General features: G+C 41.1%; 1 protein-coding gene across 2 annotated transcripts in view; it reads left to right on the top strand.

The window, feature by feature from the left end:
- cdh8 (cadherin 8) overlaps window positions 1-18,532 on the top strand; it is a 102,142-nt gene that overhangs the window by 36,917 nt on the left and 46,693 nt on the right. For both annotated transcript variants that reach the window (XM_063882665.1, XM_063882664.1), the window contains exon 3: window positions 1,141-1,435. In XM_063882665.1, coding sequence (XP_063738735.1) covers window positions 1,141-1,435 — 295 coding nt within the window. The remainder of the gene's footprint in view (window positions 1-1,140; window positions 1,436-18,532) is intronic.

Here is an 18,532-nt window from a genome sequence, read left to right as displayed (position 1 = left end):
GTTTAGAGGTCGGGATTCTCACCCGACAGATTTTTACCTCGCTATTCTGCACCCTAACCAACGCTGTTGAAACACCGTAGCAGGAAATGAAATTAAAGCTGCTGAATACAGATGTTTGTATGCATGTGTGTGGGCTCAGATGTGTGTGTGGGTTATTGAGAGGAATGTATATTAAGAAAAATACAAAAGAAGAGGGCTGACAGCCGTGTCACAACACTGCTGGATTTGTAAATGTTTTACTCAGCGCCTCCCCTCTGAAAGTCACTCACCTCGGGGATCAAAAAGGCTTATATTAAAGGTGACTTACTCGGTCTGTTTATGTGAACACAACTTATATTCCTTCCTCATGTCCCTTTTTTCCTATGACCTTTTTTCATCCTACACTGTTGTATCCGCTACGCTTCCAATTTACCTTTTTCTTTTACGTACAGAAGCCTTTGCCTGTTTCCTCGGTCCACAGATGTTTCAACAGCCTAATGTAGCATTGTCACACTCATTAGTTATACTCAGCTCTGCGGCGAGTGGGAGCCATCCACTCAGCCTTGCACGTAATGCAGCCTTAGTGAACTAATGAAACTGTAATTACAAAAATAATGAGGAACATGCAGCAGCGTCCAGTAACTTAGGGCTAGTTATTTGCCAGCATGAATCATCATGTGCAGAGTTTCCTCGTACATTTTTCATTGGTTTTGATACTTTTTTCTGCTCTGTTTTGGAATGCACATTCATAGCACTTCTGGCTTCTGTGCATTCCCGACTGTAGGGAGCAATATCCCCCCATATTGTGTGTTTGTATGATATATTTGCGATGTATAATGAAGAACAATGTAGGCTAAGGTCCATTTCCTGTGCTACTTACAAAGCTATTGCCCCCAGTGGGCCTCATTTAGCAAAGTGTAGGCTATGTTGAGCCACGTTTAGTATCCCTGCTAAACTAGTTTGAGCATAGCAATGTGGAAAAAAGCGACACATTACATTTATGGTGTTTTCTGCATTTACATGGTGAGAACTTTTAGAATATGCTGAGCATATCAACTTGCATTCATTACAACCCCCACAGCTGTCTCTGCTCACACAGTGGGATCAAACTGAGGACGCCACCTTTTAATGTAATTATTTTCCATCTCTGTTTACCTGCAGCTACACACAGATTTGGATGTGGGTGGCAAAAACATCAAGTATGTCCTAGCGGGCGAGGGTGCTGGCACCATCTTCGCCATCAACGAATTAACGGGTGACATCCACGCCATGAAGAGGCTGGACCGTGAGGAGAAGGCCGAGTACACACTAACAGCCCAGGTCGTCAACGCGGACACGGACGAGCCCTTGGAACCACCGTCCGAGTTCATCATCAAAGTCCAGGACATTAACGACAATCCGCCGCAGTTCAACGAAGGCCCGTACCGAGCGTCTGTTCCAGAAATGTCTGGTGTCGGTGAGTCACAATAAACATATTTATTTTCTGGTATGCAGCCTGATCAGTGTGTGAGATTTTTGGGACGGCTGATCTCTAATGGGCTATTGCATGAAAATAATGAGCGAGTAGGAACAAGTGGAAATTAGTATTCCCATTTACATGCTTGCTTGAGTATCCTGGCAAATGAAAATAGGACAATGATAAATCATATCTGCTTCGCCCATAACTCAGTGCTGTATCTGATCAACTGGTGTCATTCAAGGATTCGCAGGATCTTCCTAGCGTTCTTTTTTTTACACTAGGTCAAATGTTCAATGCATGTTACACTTGGTCAAAATGTTGAAATCACTCACAGACACCAATAAACTTCCTTTTTAAATTTAAAAATTCCTTTAGATTTGGTTATTAAGTCAATATCAAGAACATAGGATTCTGGGAAGATAGAGCCCTGGTTACATAAGCATGACCCTTCATAATGCTTACTCTGTACATAATAACCCACTTGCATAAAATTCCAACTAAAAATGCAAATCACCACATCAGGAAAGCTTGATTGAACTTGAATTCTACAGAGGCTGAAAAAGCACCACGAGCACATTCCTGACATTCTACAGCAACATCAGCATATGTAGAAACAGCACTCGCCCTTCTGGCAAGCATTAAGAAATTGCTTTTCTCCACTTTGCATAGGTGAAGGGCCATGCTTTCTTATGATGTGGAGCATTTGAGGAAAGTGTGGTATTTTTATTGCATTCTATAACATTTTCATGTGTGCAGTCTGTTATGTGGTATAAGCTGGTGATCAGGGCGATCAAATATTTATGGGAAGATTAGAAAGTGCAGGATGTAATGTGTTGAAAAACTGTGGGGAATGGACTAGGAAACCACAGTGGATCACTTTATTTGGTATCAAAGGCATTCAAAATGTGACCTTTTTTCCCCTTCTTAACACAGCAGGAAAGCTTAACAAACTCCGCTGTAGAAACGTTTATGCAAGGATCCTTTTAATTCAACATCGTAGCGTTTTAGTATAATTATAGTAGAAGAACATAAATGGTCTGCATTTACTCTCAACTGTCTCTTAGCTTGTCAACACTGACATATGCTAATTGCCACAAGCTACGTTTCTTCAATCCCTCACAAACTAGTACACAAACACTTTCCATTTCTCTGTATGCTAATGTATTCATATATTCAATTCATATATTCTCATTCCATCCATGCATTTAAATGACCACTGCATGCTGATCACATCATTTAAATGTATAACCCATCTAGGATTGGCAGAAGCCTGTAAGTGGATGAGTACACTTTGTTTTTTCCTTCGGGGGAGCCTTGCCACTGACCCCCAGAGCAGCAGGAGTCTTGTAGAAAATGTTTCCATCAGTAGCAGGAAAGAGATCATACTGTGTCTTTATGCCATTTTGACATTGGACGAGTTCAGCGTGGGTGCCGAGGTCTGTTGTTGGGCGGTATGGACTTGTTATTGTGTTTTCTCATCGAGCTTCCTCTTGTTACCTGTCACGGAGCTGACAAAACATGCTTGGGCAGATGGCGCTAGGTATGTAACGGAATCTGTTTCGGGAAATCCCATCTGTAGGTTGCAGCCTTGACGTCAGTTCTTGGAAGGCGATTTAGCATCTCATGATCATGACTTCTGTAAGCTGCTGCGGGAAGCAAAAAGGAACAAAACATAGCGCAAAAGAATCCATGTAAACACGGAACAACAGTGAACTCTTGTTGTCTGAACTCCATTACTTGATCCCCACTGCTTATTGTTTTGGATCTCTCTTGAAATGCTAACGTATCTCTCCAAGGGTTTTGCCGGCGCAGTGCAGGGACAGCCATGGAGATGGGGTAGGGAGCAAAGTGGTAGTTGACAGCACTCTGTGATTTGCCAATGGGAATAATGCATAAGAAATGGAAAATCGGCGTCTCTTTGTTGATTGTTGTTCCCTTTTGTCACTACTGATTAATTAAACATTCACGAATGCTCAGTTGTTCGCTTGAAAGCCTTTTTTTTTCTTTTCTTCCTGCGACTAGTTTCCTCTTTTTAAGTTTTCATGTGCTGCGGCACGGTGGGAAGAATGTGATGCTTCGGACAAATAAACAATAAGTCATTCATCGCCTAATATTCATAAACAACCGGGTTCCTTTTACAATGGCGTTTCATCTTTTTATCCAGTGAAATGAGAATTTGAGCAGGCCTCAGTGGATTACTGGAAGTGCAGGGGATAAAAAAAAAAGGAAAAGGGGGAACAAATTAAACGGATGTTGCTGCTGCATATGAGCAAATCCCCCCCAACTACGCATTACAGTGTTATCATGGCACATGCTAAGAGTAGACATGCTGTCTGGTATTGAGTTCAGACAATGCTGACAACGTGGTTCTGCTTAGCGAGAACCCTCCTGCGTCGAATAATCAAAAATCTAATCCGCACCATAACGGCTGCTTCTCTTGACGATGTTATCCACTTGTCAGTTCCACTCCAGGCTTCATCAGTGTCTCAGTAGCTCCTCGCTTATCAGGAGTGTGTCCACGGTATATCAGCGAAACCTGGGACAAACATCAACACCCACCTTTTATCTGCCAAGGACTAGGGATAGATACAAAAACCCCTCACTGAATGTCACCATCCCCCCAATAGGAAGCGGTCCGCACAGCCGGATGAGATATGTGACATGGGCCACCGAGGTCGCCATGTTTCCTATGCGCAGAGGAGCATAGAGGTTAATGGGAAATGAAGGAGAAAGACCTTTTGTTCTCCCTTTAAAAAGGCCCAGTCGGATAAGACGTGTGGCTTTCCGTGACTTTTCTCTGACTTTCATTTCCCTGAGAATGGAGGTGACTACCGTTCTAATTGTTCAGCGGATCGTTTCTCAAAGTACAGTGCAACAATGAGAGGAAGTGGAGAGCAGAATTGCTGTCAGAATTGAGTTTGAGCGTAGTAATGTAAGGAGTCTGAATAAATGTGTTCTCAGTAGAGATTTTATGACTGTTGAGGTTGATGGGGTGTGACCATATGGTGCTGTTTGAGAACGCATCTTGAAAGATGTCCACTTTTTACTGACAAAAGCCATAGTTTTCTTTCTATCTGAATCCATAAGCCAGTGGAACACACAACACATTGTTTTAACAATTGTATTTATTCAGTAGACACAGACAAGGTGTTTTCTGGGCATTTGACAAACTCTAGAAAAAAACAACACAAAACATTTGAATTCTATGAAATGGTAAAATAAGCAATCTTGCTGCTAAATGCTCCACTGTGTTAGCTAACGTGGAGCCGCTTGCCATGGTTGGAATTGAGTTGGTAGGATGTTAAAGCAAGACAATGGATGAACAGATGGACAAAAGCTAAAGTGCAGTGGCCCGGGGAGCTCAACGCACTTTAACTTTGGATAATGTGAATGCGTCGCAAATACAGAAACATAAGCAATTACAGAAAAAAATTCAACACCACCCAATGGAAATGTAGGGAGGTTACTAACGACTGATACAAAAAGTACTTATTTATTTATTAGTTTTAGTACATTTGTCCGGCAGTGGCTCCGTAGGGGCTTGGACTGGGAAGCTGGTTCAAGTCCCCGTACCAGATTTAAAATATCAAGTGTGGACTGATACTTGGAGAGGTCCCAGTTCACCTCCTGGGCCCTGCCGTGGTGCTTTTAAGCAAGGCACTGGACAGGGTTGTCCAGTCACTGCAACATTTTTCATTATTAATCCATGAACAGAATCTTTTCCCAACCTTGACGAAATGCTGCAAATGACTGAACAAAACCATCAAATGTTTCATAAGGGTTTAATTTTACAAGAGGTTGTTCCATTACAATATCTCATATTTACAAACCATTATTACTCTTTATTCATGGACTTTTAATAATTTGTTACTTGCTAAAAAGTGTAGGCCTATCTAATGCTTCTTAAATGATTATAAATTGCAGTCCCTCCAAAATGTATTTGCTGTTGCAAACTAGTAGTGTATCAATGTGATTCTTTTGAGAATTTTGTGTAGTATCTGCTGAGTCGGTTCATAATGAATCACCCTTTTCACAAACTCATTTGATCCATTGTTAATATAAATATAATAATTAGTGCAAATGTATCCACATATGTTTGTTTTATTTTGTATTATCTAATAGATTTTGTGTTATGTGTAGTATAAATCCATGGGTTTTGTAATTTCCTGTGCCTCTTATCTTCAGACAAGAAAAGGACAGTCAGTGTGGTTTATTTTTAATTGAAAGATATCAAATCAAATTAATTTTTGATATACTCTCCCTCTCCATATTTCCCCTGTATTCTTAATTCCATATCGAATAGATAATTATGTTTCCCATTCACTCCATGAGAAAGTGAGTGTGTTGCTTATTTGTAGAAGCTTGGCCATGATTGGAATTGGAATTCATGTGCAGGGATTGCACAGATCTCGGAGGATTAGTAGATCCCGTTTTCCTGTTAATGGGGTCTTCGACTTTAAGGCCAGTACAAGCTGACAAATTCCCCCCATATGTCTGCCCACCATATGCTAGAATTATGGGGCTCTGCTCCCATTCAGCAGCTAACAAGGGGGTTGTGATATAGTTGGAAATTATAAAATCTGCTTGAAGAGACGCTTCAGGTAATTAGGAGGAGATCGCGAGACAATCCTCCCTACACTGGAGGGGGGGCAGGCACGTGACAATAATTGCTACACTGCGAAACAAACTTGCTGAAAGTTGTTTTGCCGGATGGAGCTTGTGCGAAGGATGCCCCAGGAGTATTAGGCTGTGAGTGTGCTTCATTATCAGGGCGATTAATAAACGGACACGTAGACAGATGGCCCGTCTCCTCGTTCGCGCCGGCCGTGTATTCCGAAACCCCCGCAAAATGAGTAGGCTACCTGTATGGAAGCACGGATCCGAGCCAAACGTGTCAAGATCTGCTAAATTGGAGCGCAGACATAAAATTGAAGTGACATTAATAGATTACCTGGAGTTGATTTGCATTTTCTGAGTTATTATGTGTGTGGGTAACAGGACTAACAGGCACAGCCGTCTATGTAGAGGCCTTAATGATGTTTCTGATTACGCTCTCATCACCCGCGGCAGCTGGGAAAATAAGTAAAGGCTTGTCATTGCAGATTTGGACGATAAATGAGGCGACTTGATCAAGGGGAGACGTATGGAAATGAGCGAGACACAGACCTTTATGGGAGTTGATCTCCTCACGCTTCCAACATACAGCAGAAAGCTGTGATCATAAATGATTTAATACGCATAGTGTTTTAGAAGTAATACACTCCTACATAATCCTGCATGAAAGATAACATTCTTAAATAAGGCTTTATGTTTCATCAAAGCATGTGTTTCTGTGTCAATCCATTTATCCATCTTTCCATCTGTCCATCCATCTATTTATCTTAGATTAATATTGCTCTTCACTCATTTATTTCTCTACACATACACCTCTCTCAGATCAATACAGGGAACGCTGAGCTATTTTCAGAGCATTTCATGCTCCACTTGGGCCAGATGTTCTATTAAAATCCCTTTCCTTGATATTTCTAAAAATGTTATCGTGCTATGCAGATCTTGAAGTAAATCTCGAGCATATCTCAGGCTAGAATTTCTGAGTCTGAAAGCATTAAAATGCAGTTTAACTTGAATAAACAGAGCAGTATTTCAGGCTTGCAGCAACCCACATAAGTTGAGGGCAGCACATTTTTAGTGAATCTTTTTATCTGGCATTTCTCTGTTGTGCTTTGAGAGCGAAGAGCGAGGTTGTCTGGTGTTTTTGTCTCTCTCCTCTCTGATCCCAGTCTCTGCAGCTTGGCAGATGGACTGAGTGGCAGGGGGCCCCTGGCCCTTTAACATGGTGGGCAGCTGGGCCAGAGCTGGGCCAGTGCTGGGCCGGGGCACATCTGATGAGCAGGCTCCTGGGCTGGGCAGAGACGTGGCAGGCCGAGGCTGTGGTGGTGGGCGGCTCGCAGGCTGAGCTGGGGTCAGAGCAGTGAACCGGGCCAAGGCTGCGACCCTCTCAGGCCTGTCCAACTGCCAGGCAGTGTGCATGCCAGCCTGCCCTTTGCTGTGGCTGTGCTAAATGGGGATAGGACAGGCCTCGGAGGCAGAGAGGATTTAACTGACATGCTGGAGTTTTTCTGCAAATTACCTGCTACTCCCATCCATCTCACCTCATTTGGCAACAACAGCTTCACTTGTGCATCTGTGAGTGTACGTGCATTTCCTCTGTGTTTAGGCTTGCTTTAATCACATCTGTTTGCGCCTGTGATACTCGTCACCTGTCAATAACCCAGCACCACAGGTGTATAAACAGAACTGGATATGGGGAAGGGGGCCTGTTCATTCCTAAAGAAGTTTCCTGATGAAGCATGAAGCAAAAATGACTCTTGAGAAATAAAATATCGTGATCATCAAGTAACCTTGGCTGATAGATAATGCAAACATGCGCATTTTCCTGAAGCCTCCAAGGTGTGTTACCGTTGCGTCACGGCCTGTCTCTGCTCAGTCAAATGAATAAAGGGCTAATAACAAAAGAATACATGATACACTAATTTAGAAGTCTCTGTCTCAATGGAAGTGAATGGGAAAAAAATATATTGTTATGCCCAACAACGTCACCAAAACACTGACACAAAAGTTGTTGTACCAGCGTTTGTGCCGCTACATACATTTGCTTCAGCGCCTGGCGCACTTCCTGGTGGATGGGCTGGGTGGAGCGTTTTTGTATTCTTTTGTTAAACCCTGCCTTACATTTTTCACGTAACAGCTGTTGACAGCTGGCTGAGTTAAAGGATATATGGGGGGAATATAATGCTGGAATAACGTTTTAGCGCATTTAACAACTTTTACAAACAACATTTTTATTAGATTATTAAATGGGCCCAATGACGTCACGTGACTGACTGACATCATCATTTTTTAGTGCTACTGTTATCTGTACGAAAACTGGCTTCAACAGCCGGCGCATTTCCTGGGGGCTTGCCAAGCGCCCTCTTTTTTTCTGCGATCATCCATTATTTGCATGTCTGTAGATACACCCAGCAGCTGATAGAGTCATTGCTTATTCAGAATCTCTTTGTTTCACGCTAAGCCACTACATTAGTGTATGTATAGAAAAAAATGGAAAGTCAATTACCCCCCTCGCTAACAGACACGTTGGTCCGGAGTAAGGGGGAAAAAAACACCACAAAACAAACAGTCACAGCTGCTCAATATCACATACAAATGTGTATTACTAATTCAACCAAATGTTATTTATTTTCCAATGTACCTCTGAATTATGTATGTAACGTCATCAGTCACTCGTCCATATGCAGTCATAGAAGTCCTTTAGAGCCTCACGGGGCATTATTTAGCAGGCACACGTGCACGTACACACACATAAAGTGCATACAAGTGCACTAATACACATACATTCTCTGCGTTAGCATACAACTGAGGCGTAGTCGTTACGATGCTGTTGTTCAGGTGTAATCTGTCCCCACTCCCCTGTGTAACCCGTAGAGAGAGGCACTCTCTTTGTACCTCACCCCTCTCTTCCTCTCATGCCCACGATTTTTGTATTTTTTCCTTTTCTCTGTTCTTCTCCCTTCCCCGTTCTCCCCTCCTTCAGCTCCCATCGCTCTCTCTTGGCCCTTCCCTTGAGGGGGAACAAAAAGTAGCTGGCTTCTAGGTAATGAAGCCCTTCAATGTGATCTGCATAAGATTGCCTCCCTCGCTGGCCTGGCTGCAGAGCCCCGATGAATAGCAAAAGACTCTCAATTAGACTAAGGACAAAAAGCAGCTTTCTCCTTCGCCACAGTGTCATTTCTCAAACAAAGTCGCTCTTTTTTTGTTGTGCGCCGTGCCCATGAAGTAGAAAGAGACAGGGAAATGAAAAGGAAGGAGGTAAATAACAAACAAAGTTTATGAAAGGGAAGGTAAACGAGAGAGTGTGCAGCATGTCTACAAGCTGCCATGTTTTTTTTTTTTTTTTGTAATAATGAGGAGAAGGATGCGGAAAGCCGAGGCCGCCACAAATGCCACCATCTGTGTTGTCGCAGCGAGTGGATGTGATTAAATGGATTTCATGCAACAGGGTCAACAGTGGCCCATGGAACACGAGGGGAGCAAAGGTTAGAAATAAAATTAATTTGGCTGAATGCTTTTTTAAATATTTAAAAGGCTGCAGTGTTGGATTTATCTCCGAAAAAAATATGTTTTCAGGGTTACTGTCCTGTTTAATTAAGTGCTTTAATTAAAGTTTTTGCAGCGTTGGAATACATTTACAACTCGTCTTCCGCTGTCATACTGTCACACACTGCTGACCATTGTATCAAGGTCAGTTAATCAATCTGAGAGTGAACACACAGACGCAGCATCAGCAGCCCTGCAGGGTAAAAGGGGACTGAGCCGCATTAATTCTGTCATCTGAAGACACTGTCATACTTTCTAATGGCCACTAGTGGGCCGATCCATTTACTGTGCAGCTCTCCAAGTTTGCTGGCTCACACTATCTCTAGACATTAGGTAGTATTATTGTAACTAAAGCTGCAACTAGTCCATCGACAAAAAGAAGATTCAGCAACTTACGGTTTTGGTTGTTGATGTTATTTTAGCAAAAATGTGACGGACGCTTGCTTACCTTAATTCTGTTGGACCACAACAGTCCAGTGAACAACTTAAATAGTTGTGATTGTGTTAGTCCCATTTTTATTATTGTCTTTTACCAGGTTGTTAAACGATAAATGGCATGTTTGAGAAAATAAACAGATATTTCTATAATTAAAATATTGTTACCACCATTGACTTTTGCCAGGCCATAGTGGTTGGTAAAGGCGTTGTTGTCCATTGGCTCCAAATGGAAATATTTGTCCTTATATTTATCCATTGATGTAAGACTGTAAAAGAGACAGCTTGAAGGGACAATGCATTTCTTTATTATAATAAGTACTTTTCATTTTCAAATCCTTTTTCACCGATTCAGCATTGCACCTCCACTGGAGGCTTGACAGATTTAAAAGCTATAAAACCAAATCAATCATTCAAATCAACCAACAAACATTGGTTTGTTCTATTCCTATAATGTAAGTACTTCGTAAAACCTACTTGCTTTCTGCAACTCACACTGCATATAATACAAGACTTTGACCTTTAAATTATGTAGTCTCCAAGCACACTATTCTTAGGCTTGACAGAACTCCTCCAGAGCCAAAAACATAATTTGACTTTATTGTAACGTCAATGTAAAATGGTCCCTCCTTAAGTAAAATTGCACAGCAGCCCTGTTTATAGAGTGCTTTTCAATGGATACTTTAGTAAATGATTTCAGTCATGCTCATTTTTTACACCTAAAGTGAACCAGCTGTCAAATATAACATCCTTTCTGTGCAGTGACCACAGCTTGTACTGTAGTCAACCTCCATTTAGAGCCCGTTGGATGCAAGAGTGTAACTGCAAACTAAATGTAAGAGCAAAACAAGGAGTTGTTGTGACCCATACTGCAGTGGGCTTTTTGTTAACCTACTTGAAATCATTTATTCTCATTAGAGCTTTACAAGAATGTTTTAATTATATGAAAAAGAGGACGTTGTGTCTGAGACATTACCCATTGGTTCTTGGACTACTTTTCAGGCCTTTAGTTATTTGTTGTTTCTATCGGGATTTCTTTGGAGCCATAGGTGACTGTACTTTGGGAAGTGGTGGAAGGAAAGTAGGAGCAGAGGTATGGTTAGCAGCTAATGCTTGCACTAGCTTCGTTAGCTCGTTGCATCTGTGATTCTTGTTAAATGTGATATTAATTGGGAAGATAAATGTGGCTTGCTAAATTAGGCTTGTTTGTTCTGTACCTGCCGGAAAAAATGAATAGTCGACTCGTTATATCTTCGAGTAAAGGTGAATGCTAACCAATGCCATTGTATTGGGCGTAATGTCAATCACACGGTATCCACGCTATTTAGCAATACTTGATCCATGGCATTGATACTCTAAATGGGAGCATGATTTACACAATCAACAGCATGCTGTTTTGCAGAAGACTTAAAAGCTAAAGATTTGGATCATAAGTGAGAATCAGGGTCATTTTCTCATAGACTTTTATATAACCAGGCTTCTTTTTGCAGCCAGTAGAGTCTTGGCCTTTGGAGGGATTGCACACTTAAGGAACCGCATTAGCTTAACTTTTCAGTCGCTATGTGTCACACATTGTTTTGAAGCACACATATACAGTGGGGCAAAAAAGTATTTAGTCAGCCACCAATTGTGCAAGTTCTCCCATTTAAAAAGATGAGAGAGGCCTGTAATTTTTATCATAGGTATACCTCAATTTTGAGAGACAGAATGAGAAAAGAAAATCCAGGAAATCACATTGTAGGATTTTTAAAGAATTTATTTCAAATGATTGCGGAAAATAAGTATTTGGTCAATAACAAAAGTTCATCTCAATACTTTGTTATATACCCTTTGTTGGCAATGACAGAGGTCAAACGTTTTCTGTAAGTCTTCACAAGGTTTTCACACACGGTTGCTGGTATTTTGGCCCATTCCTCCATACAGATCTCCTCTAAAGCAGTGATGTTTTGGGGCTGTCGCGGGGCAACACGGACTTTCAACTCCCTCCAAGGATTTTCTATGGGGTTGAGATCTGGAGACTGGCTAGGCCACTCCAGGACCTTGAAATGCTTCTTACGAAGCCACTCCTTCGTTGCCCTGGCGGTGTGTTTGGGATCATTGTCATGCTGAAAGACCCAGCCACGCTTCATCTTCAGTGCCCTTGCTGATGGAAGGAGGTTTTCACTCAAAATCTCACGATACATGGCCCCATTCATTCTTTCCTTTACACGGATCAGTCGTCCTGGTCCCTTTGCAGAAAAACAGCCCCAAAGCATGATGTTTCCACCCCCATGCTTCACAGTAGGTATGGTGTTCTTTGGATGCAACTCTGCATTCTTTCTCCTCCAAACACGACGAGTTGAGTTTTTACCAAAAAGTTCTATTTTGGTTTCATCTGACCATATGACATTCTCCCAATCCTCTTCTGGATCATCCAAATGCCCTCTAGCAAACTTCAGACGGGCCTGGACATGTACTGGCTTAAGCAGGGGGACACGTCTGGAACTGCAGGATTTAAGTCCCTGGCGGCGTAGTGTGTTACTGATGGTAGCCTCTGTTACTTTGGTCCCAGCTCTCTGCAGGTCATTCACTAGGTCCCCCCGTGTGGTTCTGGGATTTTTGCTCACCGTTCTTGTGATCATTTTGACCCCACGGGGTGAGATCTTGCGTGGAGCCCCAGATCGAGGGGATTAGCAGTGGTCTTGTATGTCTTCCATTTTCTAATAATTGCTCCCACAGTTGATTTCTTCACACCAAGCTGCTTACCTATTGCAGATTCAGTTTTCCCAGCCTGGTGCAGGTCTACAATTTTGTCTCTGGTCTCCTTTGACAGCTCTTTGGTCTTGGCCTTAGTGGAGTTTGAAGTATGACTGTTTGAGGTTGTGGACAGGTGTCTTTTATACTGATAACGAGTTCAAAAAGGTGCCATTAATACAGGCAACGAGTGGAGGACAGAGGAGCCTCTTAAAGAAGAAGTTACAGGTCTGTGAGAGCCAGAAATCTTGCTTGTTTGTAGGTGACCAAATACTTATTTTACTGAGGAATTTACCAATTAATTCATTAAAAATCCTACAATGTGATTTCCTGGATTGTTTCCCCCATTCTGTCTCTCATAGTTGAAGTATACCTATGATGAAAATTACAGGCCTCTCTCATCTTTTTAAATGGGAGAACATGCACAATTGGTGGCTGACTAAATACTTTTTTGCCCCACTGTATAAAGTAAATGTGATTTATCAGCACTCTACAGCAGAGACCTTTAACCTTCGACCCCCAGCACACCACTGCAACACAGTTTTGCATGGCCTTGATGCTGTTATTGCTTTTTACAACATTGCCCATATTTTGGTTATAAAAAAGATAGGATGTCAAGACTTTTTTACTTAGATGCAACCTCACCTGTATGTAAAATAAGTGATGCAGAAGCCTGCCGTCTTTAGGTCAGTCCATATCACATCTGCCTGGAGATAGATCCACTGTATCTGGGTGGAAATACTCAAATTCTCACTTGCTCTTTCATACATTTACTCAGTAATCGCCTATTGGCCCCCATTCTACGGCTGACACACTGAGCTGGGATCATTCACTGCACTTTCTTTTTGCTGTGCTGCACAATGTGTTTGTCTTTACAATGTGAGACAGAGGAGATCTGTGATGGTATCTTTAAACTTCTGGAAGAATTCATTTTTAACGAATAACACGTTTTATGGCGTTAGTTCTATTTCATTATCCTTTCATATCGAACACAAGGTTCAGTTTAAAATATTTGCTGAAGTAACTCAATGCATCATTTCAGTCAAAGTCAGAGGTCGGAAGATTAGCTGTTCATCATTCAATCAATTAAATACAAAGTTGAACTCCCAGCAGTGCCTTTTTGCATAAATAACCTACATTTTAACACACTCGTGTTCTTGTCAAAACATCCAATTATTGTTTTCAAAAGATATTAACATTTTCTAAATCGTTTTTACGAATATCTCCGCGAGGAACGGATCCCTTTTAGAGATACTGTACTTGACCATAAACCAGCCTAGCTAACATCATTAGAAACATAGCTTGATGTCAATTACCATGCAAAACACATTTTACCATATGAAAGTATTTTAAGTTTTAATGAAATACAGGCAAACGTATGACTAGGTTGAAAGTGCACTTCCATTGCTGTTGGACATCTGACAGCTGCTTCCGCTTAAAGTCAGGATGGATGGATTGGCGTTCCAATTAACTTTTTCAAGAACGAAGGCAAAACATTCCAAGTTGTCTGGATTTTAACATAACTTCCTGTGTGTGTGTGTGTGTGTGTGTGTGTGTGTGTGTGTGTGTGTGTGTGTGTGTGTGTGTGTGTGTGTGTGTGTATGTGTGTCCTTATCAGTCCTGTTACATATCAACCACAAGTGACGAGGGACTGTTTGAAGTCATGCTGGTGAGTAGGAGGTCCTCACAGTATCGCTGCTATAAACAAGCAGGTTCTGCAGTTCTCACCTTCGACTTGGCAAATGCTTACTCATATCTGCTCAGACGCTTTCTCGTACGCATTCTTCAGTACACTGCCGCGGCTCACCCATTAATAATTTAAGAAGAGAGTTGTGGATATTTAATGCTGTGTTGTACAGGCCTTTTTCTAGCGCACTTCTTCCTGCTCTGCATTCATTCCACTTTGCTCCTTCAAGTTTCCCTCCTTGTATTGTGCAGTGCGTCATCCCCACTTACTCTTTGCTTGTGTCAGAAAAAAGCAGGAACTTTTGCTCTGTGGCTTCACGGCCGAAAGTCAACATGAATATGTTTGTTTCTGATAGCTGTGCTCCCTTTTTCATGCTTCAGGTGATTTTACAGTTTTGAGCAGCGAGAACAGGATCCCCTGAACTCTCATGCCTTCATGTCTGCATTATTAATTGTCTGAGGTTCCAACTGTAGCTTTCTGGACCCTGCAGGCAACCGGTGCTCTGTACATAAAAGCAAGGATTGCAATGAGTTGAAAGACATGTAATACTTTCTAAAGTTACATTTTGCTAAAGATATGTTTTTTTAGCTGTCCTTGTTTGTAATGCAAGTGGCTACTGCAAAGATCTGTCTCCTATTGGTCAATGCAACATAGATGCGGGTTGGAACACATTCATCAAGGTGGCGGGGATTTGAGACCAGAGAGGACCATCCAATCACTGGCCGAGAATAAAAGGGAGAGGCATAAAAGTCGGTACAGCAAGGTCATTTGAAAAAGAAGCTGATAAGACAAAAGGATCAAATCTCCAGTACGGGCCTCCTCTTCATGTCTGTCCCCATTAACTAAAGCCCCTCGCCTGGCTTGCACAGCCCCTGCCACGCCTCAGCTGTCTGATACAATGAATGGAACATAGAGGAAGAAAAAGAAGAGGACTCCTTTTATTTTTCCATTAATATGGATGGCATAAGTTTTTATAAGCTTTTATTTTTTCTGGTTTAGGTATTACTTTTTTAAAATTGTATTAACCAAGCAGATTGCAAGGTTTCTCATCCACTGTTTGGAGCTATACTGTACATTCAAAACAGAATGCACTGTAAACATGTTGGATATTTTGCACACCCCTTGTTGAAAGGATAAGGGATAACTTGCATTTTTTTTCACTCAATAAGCATGGAAAATATCTTGTCTTTATGAGCAATTCAATTGAGTTTTCAACACATAGCAATGTAATTAGTTAGTATGCATTATAATGCTGATTAAGTGTGGACAAATAATGTACCCCATCTCTGTTAAACCTTTCTTTTTTCTGTATCAGGTAGAATTCATTTCAATTTCATTGTCCTTCCATTTGACAAAAAAGGTCAATTTTTAAAAGGTTTGCTGAAGGAACATAATGCTTAATTTCAGTCAAAGTCAGAGGTCTGAAGATGAACTGTTCATCATTCAATCAATTGCATGCAAAGTAGAACTCCCAGCAGAGCTTTTTTGCATAAATAAACACGTATTTTATCACATGCCTATCTAACATCATTAGCAACATAGTTTGACGTCAATTAACATGCAGAATACATTTTAAACAAAAGTTCAGTGAATGTTTGTGTTTTATCCAATCGGAACACAGCTTGTCATACAGTATTTGCAGCTATTGCCAAACAATTAATGTACTGTCATTTGTGAATATCGTAAACATATATATATTACACTTCATTTTTTAAGAATTAAGAGAATAAGAAAAAACTAAATTATGCATTTAAGAATTGTTGAGCAATAACAGAGCAATTCAATTGAGGTTTGAAACAACATAGTCATTATTCATTACATTGCCGCTGCAAAAATATTAACCACAAGTACATTTAGCTTTTTCTTTTTTCTTGTTCAGGAAGCACTTTAAATGTTTTTTTTTCTTTTGTACTTCCTAGCTGAACCACAACACAGTCAGCTCTTGTGGTCATTCTGTGTTTGGCCCTCTTGTCTGGCTGTCATGCAGGCGTCTGATTGGTGGCAGCCTTCTCCTGGTCTTGCTGTTTGTGTGTATTGGAGCATTGGCAGCTGCATTGCTCTCAACGCTGCAGTATGGATTTAGTCAGTTTGTGGTTTTACCACAGTCACAGTCTGGTGTCCAAACACACACACACACGGACACACACAAACAGTCAATCCTGCAGCAGGTTTACTATGTCACACTGGGGGCTGCTGTGTAATTGGGTGAATCTGCTCTCCAGCACGGTGCAGAGATAGCCCTTTAAAATTTCACTTCACTTCTGGGGAGTGTAAACAAACCTTGGGATTACTAGGGGTGCAAATCCACATTCCAATATTTCTGCCGCCCGCTTCTTTCTAATTTTTCTCCCCCCTATTTGTTGGCCAACCACTTTGAGAGTTTAGGGGCATGGTTTAGGTGTTTGCTTATTATTTGTGTATGTGTCTGTCTTCCTGTGACTGTCAGCATGTTAACAAGTGAATCCACTGCTGGTATGAATAGGTGTGGGCATGTGTTTTAACATGTCTCTCATGTGGACACTTTACGTGGCGGCATGCAGCTCTGTCTGTGTGTTCTCTGTGATGGATTGCTTGTCAGGCGGCAGCATAGCACCGCTCTCACCGGCTGACGAAGACATTAAGTCACCAGTCACGTAGTGCGTTTCAACATTCCTCTGGGAAAACGCTTTAACCCTTCCCGCTCCGGGACGCCTGTCAGATGACAGAGTGTATTACTTAGAAAGGTGCTCGGCGCTAAAAACCAGCAGTATGGCTGGATTCAGTGGAGTTCAGCGTCACTGTCACATGATGCCATTAGATAGGCAACTTCAGGCTTGTAGACCAATGTCATTGAGGGGCTTGTGTTTGTTCTTTAATAATACCCTTGCAGGCTGTAACAATAGACAATAAATAATTGACGGAGCACATCCTGTTGCACTGCAGCAGCATGGGGGAGTCGTTGCTGTCTTCCTTTGTTTTTAATGCGACGTCATCCTCAGTGTTGCTTCTGCCCCCAGAATATGAATATAGCACACCATGAATAATTTGAAAAACTCGCCCTGAGTATACCCTATACATTCAGCCAATGAATTTGGAAGTGGATCCTTATGGTGTGTTTCTTTGCAAATGCTTTTATTTTTGAAAGATTCTAATACATTAGATGGTGTTAAAATGTACTTAATAGTTATTTCAGTTCCAATTAAGCCCTTTTTTATGCCTTATAATTTATTTAAGTCGTGTTTTTTATACACATATTTGTTTTCATACACGTTTGGAATTAAACCCTTTAGAAACAGAGACAAAAATCAGGAATAACTTTTTTTACAAATGTATTATGATGAATAACCTACGTTGGTCAGATCTGAGATTACTTTATTATATGCTGTATTATATTATTTGTCAATAGCATTAAACATTACGGTCTGAAAAAAGTATTTAATTAAGTTTTGAAATTAAAACATAGTAGTTATTAATTGTCAGGTCGTTTAATTAGTATATAGACAGTGGACTGGTATGTGAAATAACACCACAATCATCAGAACCAGATTCAGATATTTCTAAATTCCGATTGGCTAATGAAAATGTGGCTTATATTTCTGATTGAATTCAAACAAGTGACAAGAAGACAGAAATATCTCACGTGAAAACCAAATAACCATTTTCTTGCTTCTTGCTGAATTTAGTTTCTAGAGTAAAGAACCCCACTCTTGTGTCGTGTCCCGTCATGCCGCAGTGACACGTTTATTTGGAGAGCAAACAAAGTTCTCTTGAGTTCGAAATGTCCAATCCATTGTGACTGCCGTATGCTAATCACTTATGTGATATGCAAACAACCATTTCAACTTACAGCCCTGGAAAAAAATAAGAGACCACTTCCGCATGATCAATTTCTCTTGTTTTATTATTTATAGATATGTCTTTGAGTTACATTTTTAAATCTTTGTACCAAGTTTAAACTTGATGGACCAGAATTCAAGCTACACACTTCCTATTCCTTCCTTGTTAACACTAGCCCTAACCCTGTTGTAAATATATAAGGGGGAATGCTATTCTTGTTGGTCTAATTGTATTTCTCCAAAGTATCCACTGGCTCTGCATTCCCA

The sequence above is a fragment of the Eleginops maclovinus genome, chromosome 4, assembly GCF_036324505.1.
Source record: "Eleginops maclovinus isolate JMC-PN-2008 ecotype Puerto Natales chromosome 4, JC_Emac_rtc_rv5, whole genome shotgun sequence".
NCBI classification, from domain to species: Eukaryota; Metazoa; Chordata; class Actinopteri; order Perciformes; family Eleginopidae; genus Eleginops; species Eleginops maclovinus.
The sequence above is the reverse complement of the archived record's forward strand: the minus strand, read 5'-3'. Positions and strand labels throughout refer to the sequence as shown.